The 27,988-nt window shown below is 45.8% G+C and overlaps 3 protein-coding genes across 5 annotated transcripts in view; 1 reads left to right on the top strand and 2 right to left on the bottom strand.

Moving 5' to 3' along the window:
• GAD1 (glutamate decarboxylase 1) overlaps positions 1–14,077 on the bottom strand; it is a 53,062-nt gene extending 38,985 nt beyond the window's left edge. The window contains exons 1-7 of one of the 2 annotated variants that reach the window (XM_083842468.1): positions 13,832–14,077; positions 12,443–12,592; positions 10,959–11,021; positions 6,687–6,845; positions 5,772–6,014; positions 4,832–4,922; positions 199–311 (exon numbers count right to left, since the gene is read on the bottom strand). In XM_083842468.1, the coding sequence (XP_083698594.1) occupies positions 199–311; positions 4,832–4,922; positions 5,772–6,014; positions 6,687–6,845; positions 10,959–11,021; positions 12,443–12,512 (739 nt within the window). In that variant the 5' untranslated portion in view covers positions 12,513–12,592; positions 13,832–14,077. Of the gene's footprint in view, positions 1–198; positions 312–4,831; positions 4,923–5,771; positions 6,015–6,686; positions 6,846–10,958; positions 11,022–12,442; positions 12,593–12,774; positions 12,881–13,831 lie in introns of those variants that run through there. The other variant, XM_083842469.1, reaches the window with a different exon arrangement.
• LOC310901900 (uncharacterized protein) lies at positions 11,031–13,717 on the top strand (the record flags this gene model as incomplete). Of its 2 annotated transcripts, none has more annotated exons than XR_014586273.1 (2): positions 11,031–11,513; positions 13,589–13,717. XR_014586273.1 is itself a non-coding variant. In XM_083842499.1 (2 exons), 2 exons carry the CDS (start codon positions 12,971–12,973, stop codon positions 13,627–13,629), a joined length of 552 nt encoding a protein of 183 aa, XP_083698625.1. In that variant the 3' UTR covers positions 13,630–13,648. The 2 variants fall into 2 exon arrangements, 1 of the variants encoding a protein (XP_083698625.1); XM_083842499.1 differs by lacking the exon at positions 11,031–11,513 and adding an exon at positions 12,971–13,481 and having other exon boundaries at positions 13,589–13,648.
• A 5,900-nt stretch (positions 14,078–19,977) lies between the features above and the next one.
• MYO3B (myosin IIIB) overlaps positions 19,978–27,988 on the bottom strand; it is a gene marked incomplete at its 5' end in the record, with an annotated part of 252,980 nt that continues 244,969 nt past the window's right edge. Inside the window, 2 exons of the mRNA XM_083842495.1 lie at positions 19,978–22,990; positions 24,242–24,339. The remainder of the gene's footprint in view (positions 22,991–24,241; positions 24,340–27,988) is intronic.

The raw sequence follows: 27,988 nt of genomic DNA, 5'->3' as shown, positions 1-27,988 counted from the left end.
ATCATTTTTTTCAACTTTTTTTGTGGGATGTTTGAACAAAGCATGTACTTGAGGTGGGAAATTCATACTTCTAAAACTGACATGTCATTTTGTCTTGAAGATATTTCAAGCAGAATGTGGACATTCAGACACGGCTTCTGTTTATTTGAATATTTGAAGCTTTAGTCAAATCAACAAAAACAAAAGAGAAAAACCCACCAGGTGAGAATATTCCGTCACCATCTTTATTCGACCATCCAATAATCTCTCTCATCTTTCGAAGAGTTATTTGTTCCATGAGAACAAAAACAGGGGCAATTTCATATGTAAACCTACATGGATAAAGCAAACAAAATAAACAAAATTAAATATAGATTCCAAAACACACAATCAATTCCCAGTCTAAATTGAAAACTAGAAACGTGAAAATACTCAATTCATAGAAAAAAAATTTAGGAATCTGAAGCATCTGATATAGCAAACTTTACACAAGCAAAAATCCTCAGGAAGACAATATGTGAAATATTGGTCAATAAAGACCTGCAGTATCAATAACTTTTCTATTATAACCAACATGAGACCTAATGTTTATCATCAGTGTGCTGGGGACTGCTGTGCTGTCACACATTTGTCTCCCAAAGTGCCAATTCCTTATGAAAACTGTGAACTTCACTGAGCTAACCACAGCCATAATTAGAAGTATTGAGCTAGGGCTTCAAAGTCTAAATACAATTAATTATGTGGATTTATTCCGTTGATGATCTCCAAGGACAACTTATTTCTACAATACCATGTGATCAATAACTGTCAAGAGTAATTAAAAATGATGATTTTCTAATTAACAATTACAAAAAAAACAAGACAGCAGTCAACTGTTGTACCCATTTAATGAGGGCAAAACACACTGCATAGTCTGGTATGCCATGATGTCACAGACAGCTCTGTGGATGGAAAGTGACAGCCATACAACCATTTTTTGGATAAATTGCTACTGCTGTAAATAAACTGCTTGCTGTGTATACCAAAAAAAAAGAAGAGTTGGGGGGGGCAGGTGCAGGCAGAAGCAGAAAGGAACTAAACAATTAATCTGTGATTTTTAACAGAATCTTTAAGAATACGACACCCTAACACTGGATCTGACTGATCATTTATGCCTTCCACTTGTACAATTTTACGAATATGTACGTTGTTTCTTTAATACTCAAATGACACTGATAATAAGTATGGCAAACCTTGAGGAGACATGCTATGCCTGAAAGCTTGTCTTTTATTTATATATACACTGCTGAGTTTAAAATACTAACTTTCATATTTTTTTTCTAATTATTATCATTGCTATTTTGAGAAGCAAAAATACTGCTTATTTTGCTTTGATCATCATCAGAACTGTCAGAAATAGCTGAACGCGGATCTGGAATTTGGGTGCTGCCAATAATTACAGAAACACAAAATTAACAAACTAGTTGGTGTCTGCAATCTCCTCAGTAGCAAAAGCATGACAGCTCATTTTGGTTTGTGTTTTTTTTTACATACTGCAAGTCTAAGACATATTCCAACCTTTATTTAGGCTGAATGTCCAACTGAAGCCAAAAAGAGCTCAGCAGTGTATAAACTAGTGTAGCCTAATACAGGACATACTTAAGTCAATGTGATTTTCTTCCAGCAGTTTAAATGCATTTTTATTTTTATTTTGAGATCTTGCACACTGATCCCTACATACTTCCTGGAAGACTTAATGGCTTGTACAGAAAGCATAAAATATTAAGCTTTTTTTTTTTTTTTGTATTCAAAATACTAAATGATCACACGGGAGATTTAAATTATACTGAGAAGCAAGTAAAATAGAATTTATTTATTTTATTATGTAATTATTTTCTGAGTCTCCAAAGGCTTACAAAGAAGTCAAAAACCAACTGTGGATGATTATAAATGACAAGACCACAGCAGTTATACGAGAAGATGGCTAAGATTTTGAAAATAATAACTTGCTCAAGGTCAGTCCAACTTGTTTTAAACTTCAATGATTTTGAAAATTTTGCTAAAATGCAGAAAATGTGTTTGGCTCATAAGGAACTGTCCTACTTTAGAACCATTCTCCTGAAAAAAAAAATACTGACTAGATTTTTTTCATACAGTTACAACCTGTACAGGCATTTCTATGAATTAACTAAAACAGTCATGAGTCTCAGGTCTTCTCTAACAGAATAAAATAATGGTTTTAGCTTGGTAGTGCGTAGCGCTGGCTTAATTCTGCCCTCACCTAAAGGCAGAAGCATTTTTATTAGGACAAACCATTCTCTCCCTGTTCTCATTTCCCAATATTTAAAAAAAGCATTCTGAGCACAAATATAAAGCATTTTAGATTATTTTATGTTACTTTTTCATAAATATGCATATTTATGCACAAACGCATAAACCCAATACTATCAACATAGTTCTCTCATCTCGACTAACAGGTGGCATAAAGCGAACTTCCAGACAGCATTATTGCTCTCTAACCTCAGGTGGCTGCCGTGTGGTGAGCGGGCTCCCCATACTACAGATCCCTAGAGCTGAGTGAGTAATAGCAGCTCCTGAAATTCCACCCAGAAAGCCTTATGTTCAGTGACTGAGCTATGAATAGCATGTTGATACATTATTTCCAAGTCAATGTGGGAAGCTTATTATGTTTAATTTAATATAGCATCTTCACAGTGACATTTAAGGAACGCTTCCTAACGAGAATATAACTTTTTTTAGAAAATACAGATGTTTTTTCAAAATCCATTTGAGAAAGAAAATATGTATTCTTCTAACTGTACACTAAAAATTTAAGTAGTGTTTATAGGGGGAAAAGAAAAACGGCAAATTGAAGACATACCCTACCACAATCCAGTGTTACTGTCACGTTACACGGTTGTGTAACTGAAATAGGTTAGAACGGTTTCCAGATAAAGGTCAGAACCTGCTCTTCCATGCTGGAACACCACTCAGAACAAGTGATATGTTCCCCAGAGCTTGAAGAATCAGTATGGCTATTGTTAATAACCTTGTCAGTTCTTTAAATTGTATTTTACAAACATCTTGCTTCAACTATACTTGCAATTACTGTGTTACTTTAAAGCAAATCATGTTGACCTTGGTATGTTGCTCTCTTTTCAGCAAACCATTTTCCATTTGATAAACATCAAACAAACAGATTCAATTTTAACACATGCAGAAAAGTGTTTTCAAGATAGCTTCATGTTTAAAGTACAAATGGATCAGAAACTAGCTTTACAGAACTAGCTATTTAAAAACATACTTTTAAAACGAAAATAAGACAAAAGGAACCTCATAAAAGAGTTACTCTTACAGAACTAAGCATGATGTTTTTAATAATGATGGTAACATTTCATAAGATTATCAAAGTCTGCCACAGAGCTGAATTCTGATTTGCCTTGTTATCCTTGTGCAATTTCATTGATTACGAAAGATAGCTAAGCTAGAATAACTAAGTCAGTCAAAGAAAATGAGGTCTGCAAAAAAGTGACACTTTAAAGTATGTTGTTCCTATGTGACAAAAACATTTAATCAAGGTTTTATTTTAGAAATGTCATCAGAATTGTTTTAGCTTTTATTTATGGTCCTAGGAATGAAAAAAAACCACCCTGTACTAGCAGTTTTACAATTAAAATGTATGTTGCTACTGTTTGTTTGTTGTGGTTTTTTTTTCCTCTAGTCAGCTCTTAGATCTGAATCTCTTACAGCAATTTTTAGCAAACAAAACTAATTGGAAAGATGATAATTGTAAAGAGCGGGTTGGTTTTGGCTGGAGCACCTTATGCAATTTTCTTTACTGCTAATGTCACAAAACAGGCACAGCTCCTAATCTACACAGAGCTGCTAGTGATCAGCTATACTTAATGAACCATTTATTCATGGATGGACCAGGGAAAACTGTTCATTTTCAGTTCTGCAGATACATTTCCTGTGTTCTGCCAATTAGCAACAAACTACCCAGACTAGAGGTAGCTTTACAGTTAAAACACATCCAATACAGGGCTAAAACAGAAGGCAGTTACCTGCCAAATATTTAGAGTCCCAGCACATTTTGGAACATATACAAATCAATACAGAAATAAAAACCATCAGAAAGTTTTCTTCACAAATGACACTGTTGAAAAAAAATCAGAGCAACACCTTGCACTTACTTTTTTGAAGGTTTCATTCCTTTTGACGTAAAAAAAATAAAATAGGAAGTTTTCTCACTGATAGGTTGTAGAAGTAAATTTTTACTTTTTAGCACTTTATTTATACACGACTTTAACAAATCTTAGAGTGGGTAATTCCTTCATTACTATCAAACTAATTTCCAGTGTTACATTTTTAACCCTTTTGAAGTCACCCAGAAGCAACTTCTTTACCAGCACATGCACAGGAAAAGGTGGCGGCCCAAGTCTTACCTCTGAAGTCAACAGGAGAAAATGCAAGAGTTGTGCTTATGTTGTATTCTACTGTTATTAAATGCAGAATTACTCAGTTTAAAGACAAATCTTTTAAAAAAAAAGTATGGAAAAGATAAAGACTAGTCCAAGAGAAGATAAAACCTCTCTATTAGAATCAGAATGTTAATATTATATTAGAATCAGCTTATTTTACTCACCACACGCTCTGGGATATTTGCATTGTATTTATCAGAAATATGAAACTGTTCAGCTTCATGTAACTATTTGGTCTGTATTACTGTCATGGGTGACACTTTTATTGAAGATACAGCAGTCAGCATTTAAAGCTGATAACTACACATCTATCATGATGCACGTCTACCGTGACAGATGACAACCCCTTTAACCACAGCACGAGGCACAGAAGCTGGCAAGACACTGCTTACATGTTTGTGTTAGCAGTCGATGTCAACCACTCCCCAGCCAAGCCAATGATGTCCAGTCCTGTGGAGAGCTGATTGAAAAAGCGCGGATGACCTGAAAGACAATTGAGAGCGGCTCAGCACAACCCCGGGCTGTCCCTAAAGCTTCCATTCCAACCCAGCAGCGTCCCTCGGCTCGGGGGGCGAGGAGGCCCAGACATCGCCCACGGCCTCGCTGCGGCTGGGGCCCTGACGGCTCGTCAGCTCAGCCGCCATTTCGCCGCCCTCACGGAGCGGGCCGGGCTGCGGCCCCGCTGCCGTTAAGGCGAGCTTTGCCCGGCCGGCCTCGGCAGCCAAATACTCGCCCCTTCGCTAGGGGCACGGAATCCAAACGCGGCCAGGCGCCGTCGAATATATCGGACCCCCCGCACACCCCGCAACGGCCTCCCTCTGGCAGCCTTCCCGCCATGGCGGCCCCACACGGCGGTGAGGGGCTGTCGCCGGCGAAGCCCCTCGCTGAGCCCGACACGAAGCGGCCCTGGCTCTGAGGAGCGGGCTACAGCTCCGCGATAAGGGAAGAGGCTGTAGGCGGCCACCACCGGCTGATTGGGAAGGGCCTGAATAGGCGGGGCCCCGGGGTAATGGGCTGAAATCCACAGGGTTCCTTTATTGATGATTCCTAGGATTTCAGTCTCTTTTTCATTAAACGTCTGGCGAACATAAAGAAGAAAAACTGCAAATTCGGTGTCATTTATGCCCTCATTTACCTAATGATATTGCTCCCCGGAGATACAGACAGCTCGCATTTCATCAAGTGAAAGAGATTACGTCTTAAAAACTTGTTTCTGGGCTCTGCAAACAGCACCGAGCCCTGCCGCCAGGGGCGGGCGGCGCACGGCTCGCGCTGAGCCCCCGGGGCCCGCTCTCCTCACGAGAGGCTCTCCGGAGCAGTGCGAGAACCCACCTGTCCTCACCCCGTACTTGAGCGTGTCCCGGCAGTCCACCAGGATCTGCTCCAGGGACTCGGGGTTGTCCGAGAGCTCCAGGTTGAAGCCCTCCATGCCCTCCAGGAGCTGGTGCGGGTGGTGAAAGTCCAGCACTTTGGTGGATCTGTCAAACGTCTTCCTCACGTAGTTGAGGAGGATGTCCACGACCTCCAGCAGGAACTGCATGGTCTGCTCCTCGCCGTTCTTGGCGGGCAGCAAATCTGCGGGGCAAACCAGCCGTCAGCGCCTGCTTTGGGAGCGAGAGGCGGAGATGAAGCAGCCCCGGCCGCCCGCAGCCCTCCCGGGACCTGGACGCCGCGGCCCCGGCTCAGCCTGGCCAGGGAGGGACGGGGCACAGCGAAACCGGCCGCTGCCCCGGGGCCCCTCTCCCGGTGGGGAAGGGCGAGCCCGGGTCACCTGCGGGAACGGCGGGGCGCTCAGCCCCGGGAGCCAAAAGCCCCGCAGCCGCCCTTCACCTGGCCCGCTTCCTCCCCCGAAAACAAACAAATAAATAAATAATAATAATAATAAAAAGAGATTGATTTCTCTTCCCCACCCTCCCCGTAGCTAGCAATCACAGACCGTTTCATTGCTGATCTGTTGAGGAGGAAATAAAATACGAAATTGCTCTCCTCCTGGGAGCTGGCTCTGGAGTGACCCCGGAGGAACAGCTGGAGCTGAGCTGCAGATCAGCCCAAGGTACATAAACGTGCATTTCAGGAAACTTTTAAACATCGCCAGTGCGGCCCTTAGCAAACACGGTCACAGCTTCCTTCAAAAGCAGCCAAGCAAAAGCACGGTCTGAAGGTGGCTGCACTCGCAGGGGAGGCGAGGGCAGACTGCTAGGGGACGTGACAGGGCTGGAGCACGCAGAAGCTGCAAAGAGCGTTTACCTCTAGCATACAAATTGGAGAAGTCTGTCTCGGTGCGCCGGAACCTGGACTCCTTCTCGCTGTTCTCACACGCCAGCAGGCTCTTGGAGGACTGCCTTTCCTTCAGGGAGCTCACAATCCGGCCCTTGTCTTCCAGACTGTTGGTCCTTTGCAGGAACCCTACATTGTTATTGCAAGGTGCACAGGTCAGAGTTTTCTCACTTCCCAACATGTTTAGAAATACCTAAAGCAGCTCTCTAGACACCAGTTTGAAGCCGTGTTTGCTCTGGATCTAACTAATGAGGTCAGGAATAAGAGTATTTATGGGGTTTATTTGCCTCCAGGAGGGAGAGCTGAAAACGCCATCAACTGCAAAAACCCAGCCATGCAAAAAACAAATTTTTGTCATTTAGTGCAGTGGTACATTCTTATTAAGTCGATCAGACAGATTCCACTTCAGTAACCAGCCACTGGAAGAGAGTTCAGGATGAGTCAATGCTATTTCAGCCTGCAGGCGAAGTTTATGGACCCAGCAGACAGGGGCAATGATGTATGATTAAAATCAGGGCCACTTTTGCTTCTCCTCGCGGTGCTCTCACGCACGAAAGACACGAGAGCGAGCAGCCGTCCTGGAGCATCCCCCGCCAGGGCTTAGGGACACGGGTAGCACTCACCAAGCCCCCTCCTCGGTGCCAGTGGGAATGATGTCCGCACCGGCACGTGTCCAGGAGACGTGGGTTTTCCGCCCGAGAAAGCGCTTCGACACCGACCCCAGTCCTCCCCGGGGTCCCTGCTCTCTCCGGACACGCAGCTCGGGCGCCCGGGGCCGCCGCCACCGGCCGGCGTGACAGCAGGGACGGAGCCACCGGCTCGGCAGCCACGCGGGGCCAGCCGGCTGCAACCGGGCGGAGCTGTGCCACCGGCTTCTCGGGACCTGTCCCGCGGAATCCATGCCCGCTAAAACACGCACCGTGCCGGCCTTTCCCTCAGCAGCGAAGACAGCGGCTTTGGGACCTCCCCGGCTGCGCCGAGCGCTCCCGGGTTCGGGGCAGGCGGTGGCACCAAACCGCTCGGAGGGGGCACCGCGCTCCCCGGAGGTTTCCTTGCTCTGTTTCGCTTTGAACGAGTAGCGACTGAAAGCAGGTCTCTTCGCGACTGGGGACAGCCACCAGAGAGGAAGACGTTGGAGCGGGGAAAGCCAGCGCTGTCACTTCCCCCGACGCCGCTCCTCGCCGGCCGCACGCCCCGGGCTCCTCGCAGCTCCGACGGCTCCCGCGGCCCGGCCGGGCCCCCCCAGCGCGGTGCGGGGACAAGGAAGCGACCCGAGCCGCTGGGCCGGCCCGACAGGCTCGGGGCAGCCCCCGAGAAGGAAGCCCCGGAGCGCAGCCCCCTCTCGTGGCTGTGTCCAGCGCGCTTCTGCCGTTTTGCCTCTTCATGCTCCGCTCATCAGTTTCCTTCTACGATGCTTTGAGGGACGTGAGCTATGTGAGACAAGCTATTTAAGAGAATCTCTCTTCTTGCAGAAATTAGGAGTGCGGGACCGAGGAGCTTTATTTGTATGCAGTTTTGTTACTGCTTTCAACGACCCGTGCAGCGGATCACGGGCTCCTGCACCAGCAAGTGCTGTTCGCCTGCTCATCGGGCCGCGCAGCTGACACCGAATTAGGTGCGATCCGGACTGAATTCCGGAGTGACCGCCTGCACCCCAGGTCCCGCGGCTTCGTTGTGCTTCGTTTGGCCGCTCTTCTTTCCGCAGGGCTCCTGGCGGCGACGCTCGGCGGGAGAGCAGCAGCAGGAGCGACGTGCTCGGCAGGCCCCGTCGGGCTCGGGGCGGGCGGCGGGGGCAGCTCCGCAGGGGGCCGCTCGGAGGGCGGGGGTGCCGAAAGACGTGCCATCCGTACCCCGCGTGGAAAGAAACGAACAAACCAAAAAAGAGACCGGAGTAGGAGAGACCCAGCAGGCAGCAGCGCATGCCGTACGGCAGGAATACCTCTCCCGCAGCGAGAGGGAGCGCAGCGCTCCCCAGCTGCATGCCGCAGGTGCCCCGCTGGGAGGTGTTTGCATGGATGAACATCAAAAAGGACCGAGCTTTTGAAGGCAGGGACCGATCCGGCGAGGGAGCCCCTCGGTTCCCGGAATGCCCACAGATCCTGCGTGGTTTCACAACGAGGTTGGGCAGGAGACAGCGTGCGAGGGGCTCGGCGGCGATCCTACGGGCTGCGGCTACGGGCTGGGCCTCCACCACTGCTGCTGAAAGCCCACCTGCCTGCGGGGGAGCCGCGGCGGGCTGCCGAGAACTCAGCCGTTCGCCTTATCCGGGGCAGTTCTGCCACGTCGAGTCCTTCCACCGACGGCAGCAGGCGGTAGCAGAATCAGTGCCAGCGGCGGTGTTAACGGCCGGGGTGGGAGCGAGAGGTGCAGCCCGCAACTCCGGGCGCGGGGGGCAATCTGCCCGTGCTTTGCACGCCGTGATGCTCCGAGACCTCTTCAAAACGCGTTATCTTTTCGAAGCGGATGCGTGCGGAGACGGGGCTGGGGGTGTGGCAGCCGCAGGGCTCTTTTCAGGCGGTGGCTTTCAAACAGAAAGGAACGGAGCTCGTCCTTAAATCGGTCAGTGGTTTGAGAAGAAATGACACATAAATCTCGGGTGCGTAATTACTGAGAATGTCAAATACAATATAGGAAACGGGTGGAAGGACAGACCCATTGTTCAAGACCTGCGCTCTCTTTGAGCTGAACCCTTATTTCAAGTTCGCGTTCAAAATGAATCGATTTCCGTGTGGTACACAGAAAGAACAAATCTGAGTTTTCTACAGCTTTGTAGCGGCACAATGCTTAGGGTCCGGAATAATGTCTTGTGGAAGGTAAGGACGAGGCGATAATCAGCTCTAATAGTCGAACGTTAGCTGGTTTAGCACGCGTAATTAGGATCTTTGGCATCCTCAATACTTCACTCTGTATATTTACCAAAGGCAGCCTTCCCTTTCTGTTCCGTGAAGGTGTTAGATCCCAGTGTGAGGGCTCATACGAGTCGTGATCGAACTCGATGATTCCGAACCACCGTTACTAGCCGTGGTATGTTTTCCGTGTCAAACAGGAAAAAAAAGCAGCCAGAAAAGGCAAGCTAAAAACGAGCAAAATAAAAACAAAACCACAACAGCATCCTTGCTTGCTTTGATTTCCCTTCACAAAGGCACTGCTGTGCTCTCTTTCGCCGCTCTCAAATCCAAAATGGTGGGATATTTCATTTTCAGTGTGTTTGATCTGACGCCTAACTTGAGGGAAGCTGCGATGTCCCCCTGTAACCCCGGTAGTCTAGCAACATGGAACGAGCCTAACGGTGCGTTACTTTATCAGTTCTGCTTGCCGGGCTAAATTAAAATGATGATGAAAAAGCCCATCGCTCCAGCCACTGAAGGGACTGGTAGGGAAACGGTCCATTACACGCGGATCAGGGGCTATTTATAGAACTAAGCGACTACTCGTTAATGTCGCCTGCGGGTACCAACGAGATCTCTAATAGATACCGGGTTAAACACTTGCACCCTGATTCTTTTTCTGTCCAAACTTCCGCGTAACAAAACGTTTAGCTTCGACTCGAGCGAGTAGGGCAAGGGGCTCAGACATGTCTTTCCTTAGAATAAAAGCCCATTTCTCCCAGGAAATAATCCCCCGCCCCCTCCCAAATGAGGCAGCTGGGGGAAATCGGAAATAATTTCTATTCATAAGGGGCACAGGCTAAGCTGAACGATTCTCGTCATCAGCAAATGAAAATTTGACTGTTTATCCCCGAAAGCGAAGGCGCTACTGAGAAATCTTGAGAAGGAAGACAGCTTGTTATCTGCAAATGAATCTCTTGCTATAACGTTGTGATCTGATTGTGCATTTGTTTCCCTTCCTGCATCTCATGTGCCTGCGCGCTGACTGGCTGCCAGCGCTATCTTACCAGTGCAGCAAGCTGACGAATTGCTCTTTAATAAGGCTCTCGTTAATCTTTTTCCCCCAGGAGATCCGTATTTTCTACTCCGATAAGGCTGAAAAATTTCAGCCGGCGAGGCGGCCAAACCCCCGTGGCTTCCCCCCGCCGGCCGCCCGGCGCTCCCCCCGCCTTCGCACCCCCGGCAGTCGCAGGAGGGGCGGCGGAAAACGCCGGGGCCGAAGCAAACGCACGGGAGGGCGGCGGGACCGGGGCGCGGAGGGGAGCGGAGTGGAGGGGAGGCTCCGTGCCCGGCAGGGGGAGCCCGAGGCCGCCGCCCGGGGCGGGGTCGGGGTCGGGAGGTCGGGCGGACTTACCGCATATCTTCAGCCCGATCTTCCTGGTGCACCCGTGAGCCACGCCACACCACGAGTCGTAGGCTGCAAGAGAGGGCAGAGGCGTTCCCTGAGGCGGCGAGACCCCGGCCGGGACCCCGCCGGCACCGCCCGGAGCAGCCCGGCCCCTGCGCTTCCCCCGCGGCCCCCTCGGGGGGCGCCCCGTGCCCGGCCCCCTCGGGGACGGCCCGTCCCGACGGGGCGCCCCGGGAGCGCTCCTGGCAGCGGGGCGTCCCGGAACGCGTTGGCGGGGCTCCAGGGAAGCGGCGGCTTAAAATAAAGTGGCGTGAAATGGGGTCACAGCCGAGTTCAGGAATTAATTGGGTGAAAAATAGTATTTGACTAGATGATGGGACGTGCCTCGCTGAGCCCCGGCCGGACTGACGGGCCGCGGGCAGCCGTGATGGGAGACGCTCCCGGCCCCCCAGCCCCGGGCTGAGGTGGAGGGAGCGCCCGCCTCGCCCCGGGGCACGGCGACCGGGGGGCCGCCCCCTCCCCGCGGGTGACATGGCGGCCGCTGCGGCTCCGGGGGGAGCGGTGGGTCCTGGGGGGAGAGGGCGGCGGGATGGGGCTGGGGCTGGGCTCACCTGAGCGGGGGGGCGGCGGCCGGGGGCCCGGGGAGGCCCGGCCGTGAGGGGGCGGCTCGGCCCCCAGCCCGGCGCTGTGCCCGTCCCCCCGGCGGGGAGAAAGCCCAGCCCTCCCCCGGCCGCAGGGTGATGGCAGCGGAGCCGTGCCTGGCAGCCCTTTCGGGGTAAAATCTATTCCCCGCCTCGCCTGACAACCTTTCGTCTCTTACTGTTGCCCCCGCTTTGTCTCGCGTGCTTTATAGCATGGAGCCTCCCCATTTATTTTTTTATTTTTGGTAGGCGACAGCCGGAATTGCCCGGCAGGGCTGTAAACTGATTCTCTATCCACCTGCAGCAGCCTCTGCTTCCCACTCACACCTCAATAACTCAAGGCGAATTCAGAGCAATTAGGAACACAAGGCTTTGAAAAGCTACAATTAGCATCCAAATTTCGCTTGATTACAGGCTTCAGCGTGGGCTGAGAGGAAGCTGTAGCATTAGCATTTATAAAACGTAAGGGAGGGGGAAGAACCCGCTTCGAGCCATCGGTGTAACTTCGCCCTTTATCTGATTCATTTTCCCCGCTCCCTTTACAACATCCCGATTTTTTTTTTGGCAGTCTGAGGCTTCAGTCTATTGTCTAAATCCGTCAAATGTGGCTGGAAGAGAAAGGCAGCGCTGGCTGCTGCGGTGGGCTCTCCCTCCCGGCGTCTTCCTCGCACGGCCCCCTCCCGCTGCCACCCGCGGCTGCTTTCTTTGTGTGGAGCACTTTCCGCACCTCGCTCAGCGGCGCGGAACGGGGCTTCACTGATTTACCGTTTCGTTTCGAATCTGGTCTTCCCAAGCCTAAGTGGAGGAAGCCTCCACAATGCTTTAAACGAGAAAAAGATTAAAACCTACTTGTGGGTCGTAAATTAGTCGGGGTGGGGTCCGGAGCGTCGTTGGAGGACGAGGGAGCGGAGGAAGCCATCCTTTCAGAAAAGCCCCTGTCCCTGGAGCCCGGGTTTCCTTCGGTATTTCTCCGAGCGCGGGTGGGCAGCAAGGAATTTACTGGAAGGAAGAAAAGGCGCTTTTAGTAGCCTGCTCTCCTGGAGGACCGCGCCGGAGTCCCGTGGATGCCGGCGGATAGGAGGCTGCAGCCCCCGCAGGCAGCGCAAGTCCCGGGCAGGCGGCGGGACGGGCTGCCGGGGGGCAGGAGGGGTTCCCGGGGGGCAGCAGGGAGCGGAACCGACCGCTCCGGGGCCGCGGGGCCGAGGCGCTAGGCGTTGCGCCGGGAAAATGCCTCGACAGGCTGAAGAACAAACCCGTCCCTTCGCTGGATGCCGAGGCGCTGCCCCCCTTGCCTGAATGACGGATTTAGCAGACCGTGAAGTCTATCGCAATTATATCGCTGGCCGCTGAGCAGGGCGATTATGTGGCTCGCGTCAAATGGAAGCCAACGTGCAGAGCGGGCTTCGAAATTCCCAGCCCAGATGCCCTCCGGCCCCACACGGCGCCCGTTTCTGTGCGTTTCCAGCCCATTCCCGAAACACACGGCAGGCTCAGCGCTCGGAGCAGACCGACAGAGCCCCCCCGCCACAACAAAGGTGCATTTTGCCCGAGTCCGGCGGCACGCACGCATGTCCCGGCACACGTGTTTCAGCAAATCCGGGGCAGGACGTGCTCCAGAGCAAGCCGGCGCTCTCCGAAGCGAGCCCTGGCGCTAAGGGCGCCGACGGCGGGGGGCGGCGGGGCCGGGGGAGGCGCGGCACCGGTCCCGGTCCCCGGTCCTCGGTCCCCGCGGGCGGGCACGGCACCTCCGTCACCCGCTCACCGGCGGGGCAGTGCCGGGCTCGTCCCCTCGTCCCCATGGCTACCTGCGATTTATTTCGTTCCCCTTGTCAAGAAAATGAAGGTCGCGGCAACGAACGAGCGCTTTCTTTGTTAGCTGCTTTCGCACGTCGGTAGCTAGCGATTCGTTTCCATTGTTGGGCGCCTTTACGCCCGCGTGTAAACGCAACGGATCGATGGTTTCAATGGTAAACAAGTATTTCGCTTTTTTTTCAGATGAAAAAGAAAACAACCATAAAGCAGAAGAGATTCGCTAGACAATGCCTGGAAGCGAAGTAACAGGTTAACGCAATGTCTAAGGCGCTGGCTGTCTCAAAACACCCGTTATCCCTCTATAGGTACGACAGCGACCAAAACCGATTTTAGGGGGAAAAAAAAGGAAAAAATGTAAAAAAGCTCCAGATCCTGAAAGACGCTCCCGAAGGTTTGGAAAATGGGATGCGGATTAAGGAGACTTACCGAGGGGGCGAGCGGAGCGCTCTGGCTGCCGGCGTCCAAGCAGGCAGGGCGACTCCAGCCTGGGAGCGACTCGCCGCTTATAAACTCCGCCAGAAACGACGTCGGAATACCAATCGCGCCGCGGAATTTAATGCGAGATGACCTTTTTTTCCAGAAGTACTCGGATTTGCTTTTTTAAAAGCGTGAATCGCCGCTTGATCTGCTTCGACGCAGGCATGAGTCACAGGGCTGCCGCCACCCACCCCCTCCGCGCCGCGCCGTGCCGTGCACGGGGCTGGGAGCGGCGGGGCGGCGGGCCGGGGCGGGGACTGGAGGGGCGGCCCCCCCCGGCCCGGCTGCCGCCGCCGCCCGCTTCGCCCCGCGGCTCCGGAGCTGCCCTCGGCCTCCGACCCCACTCGGGGATTGTGCCTCGGGAAAGCGGCACCGGCGGCTTTCCCTCGATAGCACCGCCTCGCCCCGAGGTCACCGGCGCGAAGGCAAAGGCGACCGGGCTGAGCTCCGGCGGGGCCGTGCCGAGCTCAGCCCCGCGCCCCCCGTCCCGCTCCGCCGTCCCCAGCGGCGGCAGCGCCCTTGGCGCGGGTCCCCGCCAGAGGGTGGCAGAGGCCCAGGCACCGCCGCTCCCTCGTCTTCCCGGCCGCAGGGGAACACCTGGATCTCTGCGACCTCCCCTCGGCGTTGCCGCTACGTTATGGTTTTACACCCGAGCCCCTTTTGCTAAAACGCGACTCGTTGAGGCAGCATTCCTCGGGCAGCCCGGCACCCATTTTCCCCAGCCCGGCCCCCGGGTTTAGGTGCCTAACCCGAGCCCTGGCCACGGACAGGGACGTAGGGGGGAGAGCGGCCCGATGGGGGCTTTCAGCCCGTGCTGGGGGTGCTGGGCGAGCAGCAGGGACGTGTCCTTCCTGAAGGACTCGAGGGGAAAACTTCAAGGTCTTTTTGGAAAGGAGCCCGACCCACTGAGGGCATGAAGTAGGCGAGATGACTGCTTCGCCGAGCAGCCCCACTGTCTAGGAACTGGACACGGAGCAAAAGCACCGGGAGCACGAAAGGCAGCTTGCAAACACAGCTGTAAAGTTCGCCGGCCCTAGCTGCCATGTCCTGCTGCCATCTGTGCCAGGCATTCGTTTTCAGAGGTAGTTTCAACCGATCGGGCAAAACGTTTGCTCAGCGCGGAGCGGGAGAAACGACACCACAATTGTGGCTAATTGTCTTTGTAAGCGACCACAGACATCGCCAGGAAACGTGGCAGGATCGCAGCGCAAAGAGCCACCGGCAGCTCACGGAAGCCCCCCGGAGCCATGGGTCACGGCGCCCCGCCGGCTCCGTGCCGCCCGCACCGCCCGCCGCTCGCCCCCGCCCTGCGGAGCGCCCGCAGCGAGCAGCGCGGCCGCACCGCGCACATCCGCGGCCCGGGGCAGCCGCCGGTGCCCGCAGCTCCCGCGGGGCCGCTCGGCTCAGCACCACGGACAGCGGGCGGCGGAGCTGCGGCAGGCGAGGCGGCCGCCCCCGCTAGGTGGTGCTGCTCCTCAAGGCAGCCCCGCCGCCCGGCCCCTTCCCAGGGCGGCGGCGGCGGGCCGGCGGCAGCCCACGCCTCCCGCGGATCGGGGAAGCGCTCGGTCCTTCCCTAAAATCCCTCCCGCAGCCAGAGCACCCCGCCTCGGCAGCAGCCCGGCGGCGGGGCCCAGAGCCCCGGGGCCTTCGCTCAGCCTGGCCCCGCCGCTGCCTTCCCCAGGCTGCTGCCCCAAGGCCCCGCACGGCCGGCTCCCGGAGGGCTCCCCGCCTGCGCTGCGCAGGTGAGAGCCCCAGGGGCTCGGGGCTGTGAACACAGCGAGTCACCGAGGATGGGGAACGCGCAGGGAAACCCCTGACCCGAACCATCAGCAGCGCGCAAGCGGCTGAAGGCTGCTGCCAGCGCCCCGTCAGATCACGCTCAAACCAGACCTCTTCCAGCTCCCTACCCGGACGTGCCAAAACACGGGTACTGAGTACCCTGGCGGGGCACAGGAGCAGAAGGGATGAGGGTCTCCAGCGACAGAGACCAGTCAATGATTATACAATGCTCATAAATGTGGGCGTATAAAACTGAGTGCTGAGCAGGGGAATAGCGCTTATTATTGCAGCCTGCAGGTCTGAAGAGTCATTGTGCTAGGAGCTGCATACAACATGTCGTAGTGTAGCATGTATTTCGAGATAGGAAAGCCTCCTGCCTACACTGTGAGGTGTTCACAATGTAACTACATTCCAATGGAAAAGCAAATAGCAGAAAGGCACTGTGCCATAATGTTTTTTTTTTCTTCATATTCTGAACTATATCCCTATTATATATGAATTTATCTGAAGGAAGGGAAGTAAATTGGCCTTTTGACAATCATTATGATTGGTTTTCCTCCATGAACGTTCTCTCTCTGTTGCCTTTTGATTGATATTTTGTTTGTATTGTGACTATTTTAGCTCGTAGGGACCAGGCGTGCTCCTTTCTTAAAAATGAATACAACAGGATGCAACTCAACATCTGTGATGTTTCTGATTTTTTTTTAACCACACATTTATAATAATGTATAATCAAGGACATTATTACAAAACATATCAATTGCATCAGGTATCTTTTTTTCTTTCCCCACCATTTCCGGTACACAGCCATGTCTTATTTACCTGTACGTTTGATAGACTGGAATAATGTAAATAACAAACTTCCTTAAATCTTGACAAAATTAAAATTGGAGAACTAAGTATTTCAGAATTTTCCTGGCCTTCACCTGCAGTGCTAAAAAATACAGATATAAATTACTGCATGTCTGTAACCAAAAAGTGAACATGCCAAGGAAAAATAACAAACTATTGTTCTAATTACTTGTCCCTAGCCAAAGAATTCTACAAACGGAAATCAGGTGAAGAACCCTATTCTAAAGATAACTTTTGCTATCTGGTTTATGGCACCTGATAAAAATTCATTGAAGTTAAGAGAGAGGTTTGATTTGGGTTTTGAGATTGATCAGATGCTGATGTATCCAACTGTCCCAAATGTAAGGATCATGTCCATCACCCGAATTTCAGACAGCTCAAGATGAGCTGCCAGCTAGAACACTCAGCACCACTGTGATGAAGGGCACTTGGTGAAATCTAATCTGAAGCACATCGTTTTCCATACTTTGTGGCTTCTTGTTGCAGGATGTCCCCTTCCTGATCCATGCTGGCACGTGTTACTGTCTGTTTTGATCTGCTTCATCTGAAAAACATCCAAAAGTTTAACCCACATCCTGAACCAACAGCAGCAGCAAATCCCCACTCTCAATACCCCCAAGCAAACATGGAGGTAAAGAACATTCCTACCTCCAAACCAGAATAAAATATATAACAACAGAAAGTTTTATTTATCTGGATGGATCAAAAGAATTACTTAAATTGTGGAACTGTGATTATAGCACGAAAAATAGTGACAACAGTATACCCAGTAAGTCTGCTCTCTACCAGTTTTAGGATTTGCAACTGTTTATCCTGTGTTTAAAATAAAATTTACTTCCAGTCTGTGACATTAACCCTGTAGAGACAAGACAGCTAACGCCTGGATTCTCTCCTAGTGATATGTTGTAATTGTTACATGCCTCACTGAGCTGTATCTTTTTATCCCATTGGAGGGCATCACTTTACAATTAGAACATTCAGTAATTTCAGTAATGCTGCTGCAGAAGATAATGCAGTTTGTCTCTCCAATCCCAGAATGTATTTGTAGAGCTGGACTATGGGATCTTTTAATATATCATTTATTTAAATTAAGTGTATTTCATAAAGAATCCTTAGGAAACAGGAAACATGGTCTTTTCTTTATTTTTTTCTTTCTAAGTAATGGCATCTCAAGCCAAAACTCACTCTCATGTATGGACTTTCCTAAGTCCCAAAAATTTTCACAATCATTATAGTTGTGTATTTGCCCCCCCCCCCCCTTTTTTTTCCCCTCTTTTTTTCCCTTTATTTTCTTTTCTCTGTGGTGAAGTCAGGTTTTGGCTTGATGAACTTGGTAGCTTACTCTAAAGAGTCATTGGTACTTGTGAAATAGTAGGCCTTTTGTAGCATCATACTTAAAAAGCCTGATCCTTCTGCTATCTTTCTAGCTACAATTCAGAAATAGAGATATTATTTATTTATTTCCAGAAATGAAGGTTCAATACACTCTGTTGAAATGAAAGTGTTTTAAAAAGAAACACGATATCTGAGTAATACTTACAACAAGGTGCAAACAAAGCACACAAACACAATGTAGAAACAGGACAATATGAACAGATACTTTGTCCACCAGAGAAAAAGGACATGCAGGTGAGAATTTTTTTCCTCTCTATGAGGAGAGCACGAATGAGCAGTTCATATTTCCTGTCTTGAGGGGCTTTAATTTTTTGCATTCTCACAATAAACAGATGCATCCAATTTTGAGGACTGGAGGAGCTCATGAGTTTTAAGCAAAGCCATCAGCTGTTACTGATGCCTTTCTTTTCAGTATTTAGTTTGGAAGATTATATGAGAGAACTGGGGACCAATTTTAGGTAAAATACCTCTTCTCCCAGATCGAGACACGTGATTCTAACGGAAGACACTGGCTCTCAAACAGAACTTCAGATTAACGTTGCATGTTCCTGACACATACTCAGACCTATTCATGTAATAAATTCCTGTCCTCTACTTTGAGCCTTCAAAACTTCTATGCAAACATTCATTTACCAAATGTTCTTGATTCCCTTTGCTGGCATTTTGATTGCTGCACTAGGAGACGATCACAGGAATGAGAAGAGCTGCAGTCATCAGGGTGGGTGTTAGCCACTCAGCACTAGAATAACAGACAACTTTACTGCAATATCTTAAAGTTATTTTAAAGCCTATGCACATCAGATAAAGAGCAGCACAGCCCTGAACCATGAATTGAGCCTAACCTCTCTATAATCTTAAGGGAAAATTAATGTTGCAAGGATTTAACGGAAATGTCTGGGAAGGGATTCAAGGGAGTACAATGGATAGTGCTCTGGTATTTCTGATGGCCACATTCTCTACAGGACAGATAACAAGGCTACCTTCATTACTTTCTGACCCCAATGAGAGAACACCAACAAGGGACTTCACTCCTCAACTTTCACTTACCAGCCATCTTTTCTTTTCAGAGGCTACTAATCTCTTTAAGCAGAAGTCTAGACTAAATAAACTGAAAGTGAACTAGCAAAAATTCTGAAAGACATGAAAGATATCCAAGCTCATGCTATTCATACCATACAGAAAAGCTTGAACTTAAGAGATGTAGTTTCACTGACTGCTTCCTTCACAGGAAATTCTGTACAAAGGCTTTAGTGATCTGCTGACTGCAAAATGACCAACACATAACTTTATAGGATAGTCCAGAATTTTCCTCTCCAATATTCGACATGGACATGGAATTTGGCTTGTGTATGGATGTAAGTTAGCCCTCAATTACTTCAGATATTAACATATCTATGGCTTGCCAAAGGCAGGCTATGTAAAGTCCTGCAACTGTTTGCAGTCTGCAGTAAGAAAAATCGGTATACACATTAAAAAATACTGTATTTCCTTTAAAGAGATAGTCTCTTCCTCAAAATACACACAGCATGGAATCTAGGCAAATGAAGGATAACTACCAAGAGCTTTAAGAAATTCTTGCTCAAGCAGAAGCACTACATATTGACTTGCTACTTAAGTGTTTGTTGGCTAACAACCAGAGCTCCAAAATATTAATTTTAAGCCAAAAAAAGCACAACAAAAAACAACAAACCAAACAACACAAAAGACACCAAGCCCTTTTAGAAATTATTTGACAGATTTCCACCACTCAAAAGATCAAGAAGCACGTGTTTACTAATAAGGTTTACAAAAAAGCCACATTCATCAGACAGTGAAAATTAGTTTTGTATTTTACAGTTATATTTATAACTTGTGTTATTAGACATGAGAAACGAGATATATAAAAAAAATACTTAATTTCCTTTAAAATGTAAGTAAAGATAAACTGGCTAAAGTCTGCTTTCCAAACAGCTCTGAAAAGCTTTTGAGGCCTTTCACCTGAGAGGGGCAATAATCCTGTTCCTATGCTTTGCAGTCATGTGCAGTTCTAACTACTCAAAATTATCTCTATCATTTTTTGAGTCACCAAGCTGATCCTTCCAACAGGTTTCTAATTTTGATTAACCAGACAAAATTGGTTTCAGTAAAACTTGTGTATTACTCCATTTGTCCTTGCTCACGCTTTTCTGTCCAATTCCACAATAACAGTATGTGAGCTTTCCCTGGTCTAATTTATGAACACTGTCTAAAGGTAATGGTAACATAGTTATGGCAAGGACTCAAACTTCAGAACACTTGAATCACTCCTCATTCCCAACATGCCACCTTCCGAGTACTTTGATACATCTCTTTTTTTTTTTTTAATGAATATGGGACTGTGAAAGCAAATGACAGATGTTTTAAAAGTAATTAGGGGAAAAAACAGTTATCCTTCTCTTTTTCTTTGTAGTAATTCTCTAGAGAAAGCACAAAGAACAAGAATATGCTGGTGAAGAGACGGATGACAGGAATGACCTTCAGAAGCCAATGAGATACATGGACAGCATCTCCACGCACCATTGTGTCAAGAAGTATTGGTGAATTACAAAGGCACCTCTACAACACAGGAAGATCTCTTCAAGAACAAAAGTTAACTGGAAGACCTGGGGTTTCATGTCCTCTATGCTGCTGGGACATGCATGTATTTAACAAAGAAAGAGACACTACAAAGCCAAGTCCTGTAACAGACATAAGCATTTGATAAATCTTTGTCTTATTTACCCACACAGATTTGCATCAGGAATTACTGAAAGAAAACTAACACAACACAGAGATACTACAGAAGCTAAGGGCAACTAAAAAAAAAAGAAGTTTTTGTATTCAGGCACATCTAGCTAAGCATAAGAACTTTAACCAATTATTTCTCCAAGACTTATAAACTTAGATCATTTCACTATTACCTGAGCATTCCTTTCTCATATTTAAAAAAAAAAAAAAGACAAAGAATTATTCAGTAACATTTAGATACATCATTGGTAAATATAGGCTTTTCTCACACCAGCGTAAAAGGAAATAACACCCTTAAAGTTATAGCATGAAGTGGCTACTATGTAGTTTCAAACATCAATATCAGGCCTTAGAATTTCTGTAGTGAAAAGCAATACTAAACTTTAACGTACTCATGTCTTTAATAAAATATGTTTACTGTATCTTTTCTTCTGCCTACCCTAGAACAGCATGTTAGCTATGTTTGGTTTTCATTAGTTGACTTTACTGAATTTGATTACACTCAATCCAACTCTTCATCCCCATATAATTTGGGATTTTATACAATAAAATTCTTACTATTTAAAAAAAAAAAAAACACTTTAAATACAGTAAGAGTTGGCTACAAGCCTTACCTGCAGTAAAATGGCTTAAATCAAATTATTTTTTTCATGATTTTAAAGCAAGAGAGTTGCACTATCTGTGCAGCTAGATATGTACCTTTTTATAGGCATGCCAGTCAACTTATATTCAGACTTTTAAAAACACTTAGCTTATTATCCGCTTCTTTCAGCATTGTAACATGGTTCACTTAGTCTTCGCCATGTGGACACCAACTGATTTGAGGTAATACATATGGCAGACATCCCGCATAGACATCTGCATTAAAAATGGCAGAAGATATTAGCACAAAATGTAAACCATCTTGAGTTTATATATCCGATCTATTCTTGAGATACTCTATTAAAAAGGGAATTTGCCTTTCAAGAGTATATCTGAATAATTTTAAAGTTTTAATGCCAGTCCAGAAAAATCAGCATATTGATAAAGTAGGAGGAACAATCCCCAGTCTATGAGGTTTCCCTGTCAGTTTTAAAAGCATGGATATGAATTCATTTAAGGCTTGAGCAAATGGTTCTCTCTCAGAAAATTCTCCAAATTAAAAAACAAGCAATAGGAGCTGAGTGATGCAGACACTAAAACTAGCAATTCAGGAATCACAGACTCAGAGGTCTTGATCATTTTCATCCCTTTCAATTTAGGTGAGAAAAGAGGTGCTCCACTTTTCTCTGGAAAGCAGATGGCTTACTTATCTGTTGTCTGCTTCTACAAACCAAGTTTTTGTTCTTTCTACAGCTTAGTTGTGGCCAGAGAAACAGCTGAATATCTGTGGTAAATTTACTCAAGAAGCTCAGTCCTGTGATTTCTTTATGCAGACCAAACTAACCAGGAATGTGAATGCAAACTTCCTCAGCTGAGTATGAATATTTTATATCACAGTGACACCTCTCAGCCACAGAGTATGCCATCTCAGTCTATAAATTCATAAACATTAACAAAAAAATTAATACTAAAGTGATACATGTCACAATCTTATGAGTTACACAGATTTTCTGATCAATTTTACAACTAGCATTTATTCAACAGTGCTATAGAGTTTCTCGCTAAATCTGGACAGGACAAAAACCTCAGGTAAAGCTTTTCAGTTGAAACACTCCTAACAGCTATTTCATTAATGTCAAAGCTATAAAACCAATTTTCAGCAAGCTGTGTTTTTATTTTAAGGTGGCGTTTCTGTCACTCAAAACTTTGTTGTCATTTTCCAGAATAAAGAGTTTCAAATAATCATACTGGAAGATTTATTTTCACCCATTCAAGTGGAATGTAGCAAACGTAATACTCCTAAAATACTATGTTTGCTCAACTGACAGTCTAAACCACAGTTTCCATGTGACTTGCTGCTCCAGGGAGAAAATATTTTACCAATTACTTCTGCATATATCAAGTATGCATGTGTCATTAAGTTAGAGAACAAGGTTATTTTTGCAGGTATAAGTTTGAAAGTAACACAAGGACTACAAAAAATCCAAGGCCTGATATTAACGTTAAAGACTATTGAAATTCAGAAGAAAAATATTATTAAACAGTATAATTTAACATGCCTGTTGGAGAATCACAGAATCGTCTTCAGAAATACTATAGAATTTCCCAACAAATTTTCCTCAGAATAACAACTTTCTTCTTCTTTGTTACTGCTATTTGAATAGCTAATACTCTTGGTGTTGCTGTTTCTGCTTTCATCACTTTTTTCTTCATCATCTTCACTATCCCCATTTACAGGTTTCTGTTATCCTTCTGCTATAAAAATACACAAAATTATTTTTTGTTGTACTACATTTTGTATTAAAGAAGTTAAAAGGAAGCAAGTAAGACAATTAGTTTCACCTATTTTCAATTAAATCATTAAATACTGATTAATCCTTTCTAGCAAATGAAGAAAGCTCTGCAATGATTGTGTGGCAGACTGCAGAGTTAAAACTATGAAGTCATCTTGTATCCTGAAATGTGCTGTGACCACTTTGCACTTGGAATAGGCTCAACATAGCTCTAAAATCTACACAGCTGGTCACCAGAATATCACTCATTGGGGGGTGGGGGGGAATGCTCAGATGAATTAAGCCACTGTTTAAGTTTCTTTGTTGTTCCTGTTTCCTGTAGCTACATAACAGCAAGAGAATGGGAGAAGATTCCTCCTCCTTTCCCCTTTGCCAGGTGTCTTTATATGCTAACATATACAGGACTAGGAAGTCCTGATCATGAATAAGTAGTGTAAGCTAAAGTTAGTATGGAAGGAAAGAAAATGCACATCTAAACCAGGCTTTGGAGTATCCAGAGATGCCTTAAAGTAATCTTACAATTCTCTCCTTTTCATTGTAGTATATTACGGAACTCTGAGGGACTTGTTCTTAAGGTTAACATCTTTCAGCCATTTAATTTTGCTGAAAACCCATTTAATGACAAACGCGGCTAACACTTTGGCACAATTCAATCACCTTGATCACAGGTAACATCTCAGATCATCATCAGATGTTCTTTTGTGAATCTACTGAGTTCCTTTACTTATTGTTATATATTTGCTGCTGGAAGTTTCCTGCCCAACTCCTAGGAGTTTTTCTTCACTGCTCCTCTTCTACTTCAGTGCAGGGTGAGCCGAATTAGTTCAAGGTCTTAATCAATGCTTTGGACTAAAGTAGTTTACGCTATATTGACAGAGATAAGGGGAGCTCACCTGGCCCATTCTACCTGTTCTGAGTTTAGGAGACGGTTTGTAAATTCATAAGAAGGATCCTGACTCCTTCTTCCTCCTTTAATGTACTGTAAAATGAATACTTGAAATTAACAACTAGAAAACATTTACTCTGGCATTTTATAGCCCAAAGTAGCCTATTTAAATGTAGAAAATCCAGATCTAATACAAATGTTTTCTCAATTACTGACTTCTAAAACACAAAGTCAGGTTCCTATTATTACAATAATTCACCATATTTACCTGTGAAAGGCAAAAATGTCTCTACAATAAAATACTGTAGCTGTGATTTGCAAACTTACTCATCAACAACTTTTCTTCAAGAAGTGGAAAAAACTGCTTGGCCTCAGCATTTCCTGGTTCACAGATCAGAACTCCAATTTGACAGCATAATATATTACTAACATACATATGATGACAAAAATAAACAGAAAAACAGAAATAAGGCTGTCATTTATGGTTCATGAAAGTGCAATTATACCAATGAAGAATTTTACATACACACGTATCGAAACTGTCCATTCATAACCTGAGGAATGTCAAGCCTATTATTAAAAGCTCTGCTCCCAGGTAGCACCATAATTTTGATAAAGTGACTATGATGCAAAAAATTATTCTCAGTTAATATCATTAATAATTTCAGATGAAACTAAGTATAGAATTAGGATGGGAAAAAGATAAATGACATTTAAGAGTAATAATATCATAAGAATAATAAACACATAAAATCAGATAACAGGTTAAAAATCTGAAAGAAACCCCCAAACAGTAAGACATGAAAAAGCATTAATATTATTTTCCATACCATGTGCATGCATAAACCATAAAGTGAGCAAAACCTATGTAATTACAAAATTTTACATGAAAGAATAATCTCTGTATTTTCCTTAAGAGACAACCTCCCTCCCCCACCTAATCTCTCTTGTTTCTCAGAAGTACCATCTTTCCTCTTACAGTGCTAATAGATACCTAATTGAATTCAGACTATATTAGGATCTTAACTTATACTTAGCTTTGAAGTCTTCTGTATTGATAACATACTCGAATGAGTACTATGTCTGGTATTTGTGTACTTTTCCTCAATTACGCAAGTTGGTCCAAAAAAAGACATTACCTCTGCCATTGCGCCATGATTATGTTTTTAGTTCATTACCAATATAAAAGTGCTGCCACAGGAGTCATTCTCACATTTGCTTTTTCCTTGCTGACATAACAAATTTGTAATAGTATAACGGAAAAAGGCATACATCCAGCAAAAATGTCCAAGAAAGACCCTATCCACAATGGCCTTAATTTGCTGATTAGATATTTTTTTTTCCCTTGGGAGTGGAAGTTGAGATTTAAATCCCTGCAGGCAAAAGGAACTAAATTGGAGTCTGTTGAGATAAAAAATAAAACTTTCACTGACTTCCTCTGTAGAATTTCTTTACACTGGCCAAGTCTTCTTGTCTGGCATATAAAGTTATTGATGCTAGCAGAATTTCAGACTCACCAGCTTCAGAAAACACAAACTTTATTTTGACAGAAGTTATTCTGTAGTGTGTCAGCCATTGGATGTTTGTTCCATGTTAGTCTAGCTAGAGGGCATCCACCACGTACTTATGGAGCTCTGTAATGCACTGGTAAAAGCCAAATGTTTTCTTTTTGTTGCTATATAAAAGACTATTCTCTACAGAGCTATATTCAGGAGATAACGGAACTGAAAAACATGTTTCTTATAGTCTGAAGTATGTTTACAGGCAAATGCATTACAGAGATAAGCACTCATCCCAAGGGTGAATACTTCTCCATAATGCCAGATATAAACAGGTGCCAAGATGATATAGTCAGACCTGAGGAAAAACATTATTTTGCACAACTAAGCTGCACAACTATTGCTCATAACACGTACTACAAAATAACCCATCAAAAGCATCTCATTTGATTAGTCATACCCTAATATATGTATATATATAAACAGTAAAAATGACATAATTTTTCACTTAAGTTATCTGTAATAGCCACAGAAAAATAATACATCAATACGTAATAACCCTACAATAAATATTAATTTTCTACAGAAAAATGAGTTGGTTGAGAAATGAACACACATGTAACACATGTATTCTGAAGGACAAAACAGTAGTTCTAGTCATAATGTGATGCATGAGTAACCTCTCAAAGCTGAAAATCCCTCAGTTATAAAGTACCAGAAAGGAGCAGTCATTTAGCTTGCTACCTTCCTGCTTTCCACACAGCAAAAGAATTTTTATCTTACATTTTAACAAGCCTTCTCCTATTATCCATGCTTTACATGGAATATGATGAATAATGAATTTTTTCTTTGCAATTAATTCCAAGGCAACCCAGATCAAAGTTGGGTTCACTGACAAAAAATAGCTCTAAATTTTAGAACGTGTTTATTTCTGAAGCCATGTCCGGCTAACAGACCCATGCAGCTCAGACCTTGTTTTCTCTGGCTGCCCAAGATGCTGCCTTCCTCCCCTCTGTCTGCACTCACCCTAGGCAATGGCAGAACACGCTGACTGCAGCTGCTTCATCTGTGCCACCAGTCTCTTTGGCAAATCTACTATGTAACAGAAATTCAAGCAGGGATAGAAAATGTATAATTACCTGCACATCCTTCTAAACCTGCAATTAAAGACTATGGTGAAGGTAGCCACAGAAGCCACTGTGGAAAGATTTCTTGCTCAGCACTGCCATCAATCACCTCCTGTTGACTGACCTCCCAATGACCAGCCATTGAAATATACTGGATACTACCTCAGTTGTTTAGAGGATTTAACACCTATTAAAAAATCAGGGCAAAATCAGACCTATTTTTAATGGATATTTTAGAGATTTGCTTTGCACGGGAGACACCATTGTCCAAATCCAAATCCTGAAGTGCCTTATATTAAAAAGTAATGATTTTCCACATAGGGAAAACAAAATACATTCTCCTCCAAAGTTACAACATTCAATGAAAGTACAGTATTTTTCAGTTTCTACTGAATGAAGTTAGAGAGCATCCAGACTATCATAGCAAAGAAAAGGTTACGATCTGAACTCGAATCCTAAGAAAAAAGTTCTTTTGCATACTTATTTCTCACTTCACATATGTATATAAAATTTATGACAAAGAAAGCTACACTAAAGTTCTCCCCCACACAGCAAGTACCTCTCTGGGGCTGACAGCATCATTCTGTTCTTCAACACACATTAAATGGTGGCAACTGTGGAGATCATTTATTGACACTGCATCCCTCGGCAGTTCCACTAACTTCCTTGAGCTTTGTCATTTACAGCTCACGCGTATTTGCCTTTCCTTTTTTGTGGTTCTTTGAGACCGTCATTGAAAACATTCAAGCAACTGAAAGTGCTCCGGTGTTTGTATACAGCAACTATGTTAAAGCATAAGTAATACTTCTGCTTTTTCAACCATTACATTCCCTCAATAATTTGTCATTTGAGGTCTTAAAAATAGATCAGTATTATCAGTAGCTTCCACAAACACCTAATCACCATCAACATGATTAAATCACACAGTAATTACGTGGTCAGTTATAAGGGTGCTGAAAGCAGTTTTCCAAGAAATAAACCCAGACATAGAAGATTCAAATGGGAACATTCAAGCTACAGCTACAAAGTTTGGAGAGTATTCATCCAGTATCCCACAAGGTTTCCCTTTATTTTTCAAATCCAAACCAGTAACTCTGCAAGAACAATTATAATAGTAGAGGGAGATGACAGAAATTCATTTAAGTACAGTTTAATAACTACCTCAGAGTTTCTGCATAATGGTGCCCACCCCAGAATCATTTACTGCTTCCAAACGGCACACACCATTTGAATCACCATTTATGTCCACAAAAGGCATTGCCTGAACAGCTAATAATCTCTTTCAGTGCTACATTGAGAGCTGAGCAGAGCTGGAAGCTGATGCTACTTTTGCCTCCTTATGGGAGAAAAAAGTAAGACTGGAGTAAATTTTTTTCCTGGTCACGATCCTGTTGTTGCTTTGTTAAATGTTTAATGTATTTCTTTAACGTGGTACCTGAGCAAACTTC

The sequence above is a fragment of the Anser anser genome (genome assembly GCF_964211835.1).
Source record: "Anser anser genome assembly, chromosome: 6".
NCBI lineage: Eukaryota > Metazoa > Chordata > Aves > Anseriformes > Anatidae > Anser > Anser anser.
This window is presented reverse-complemented; position numbering and strand designations above follow the sequence as displayed.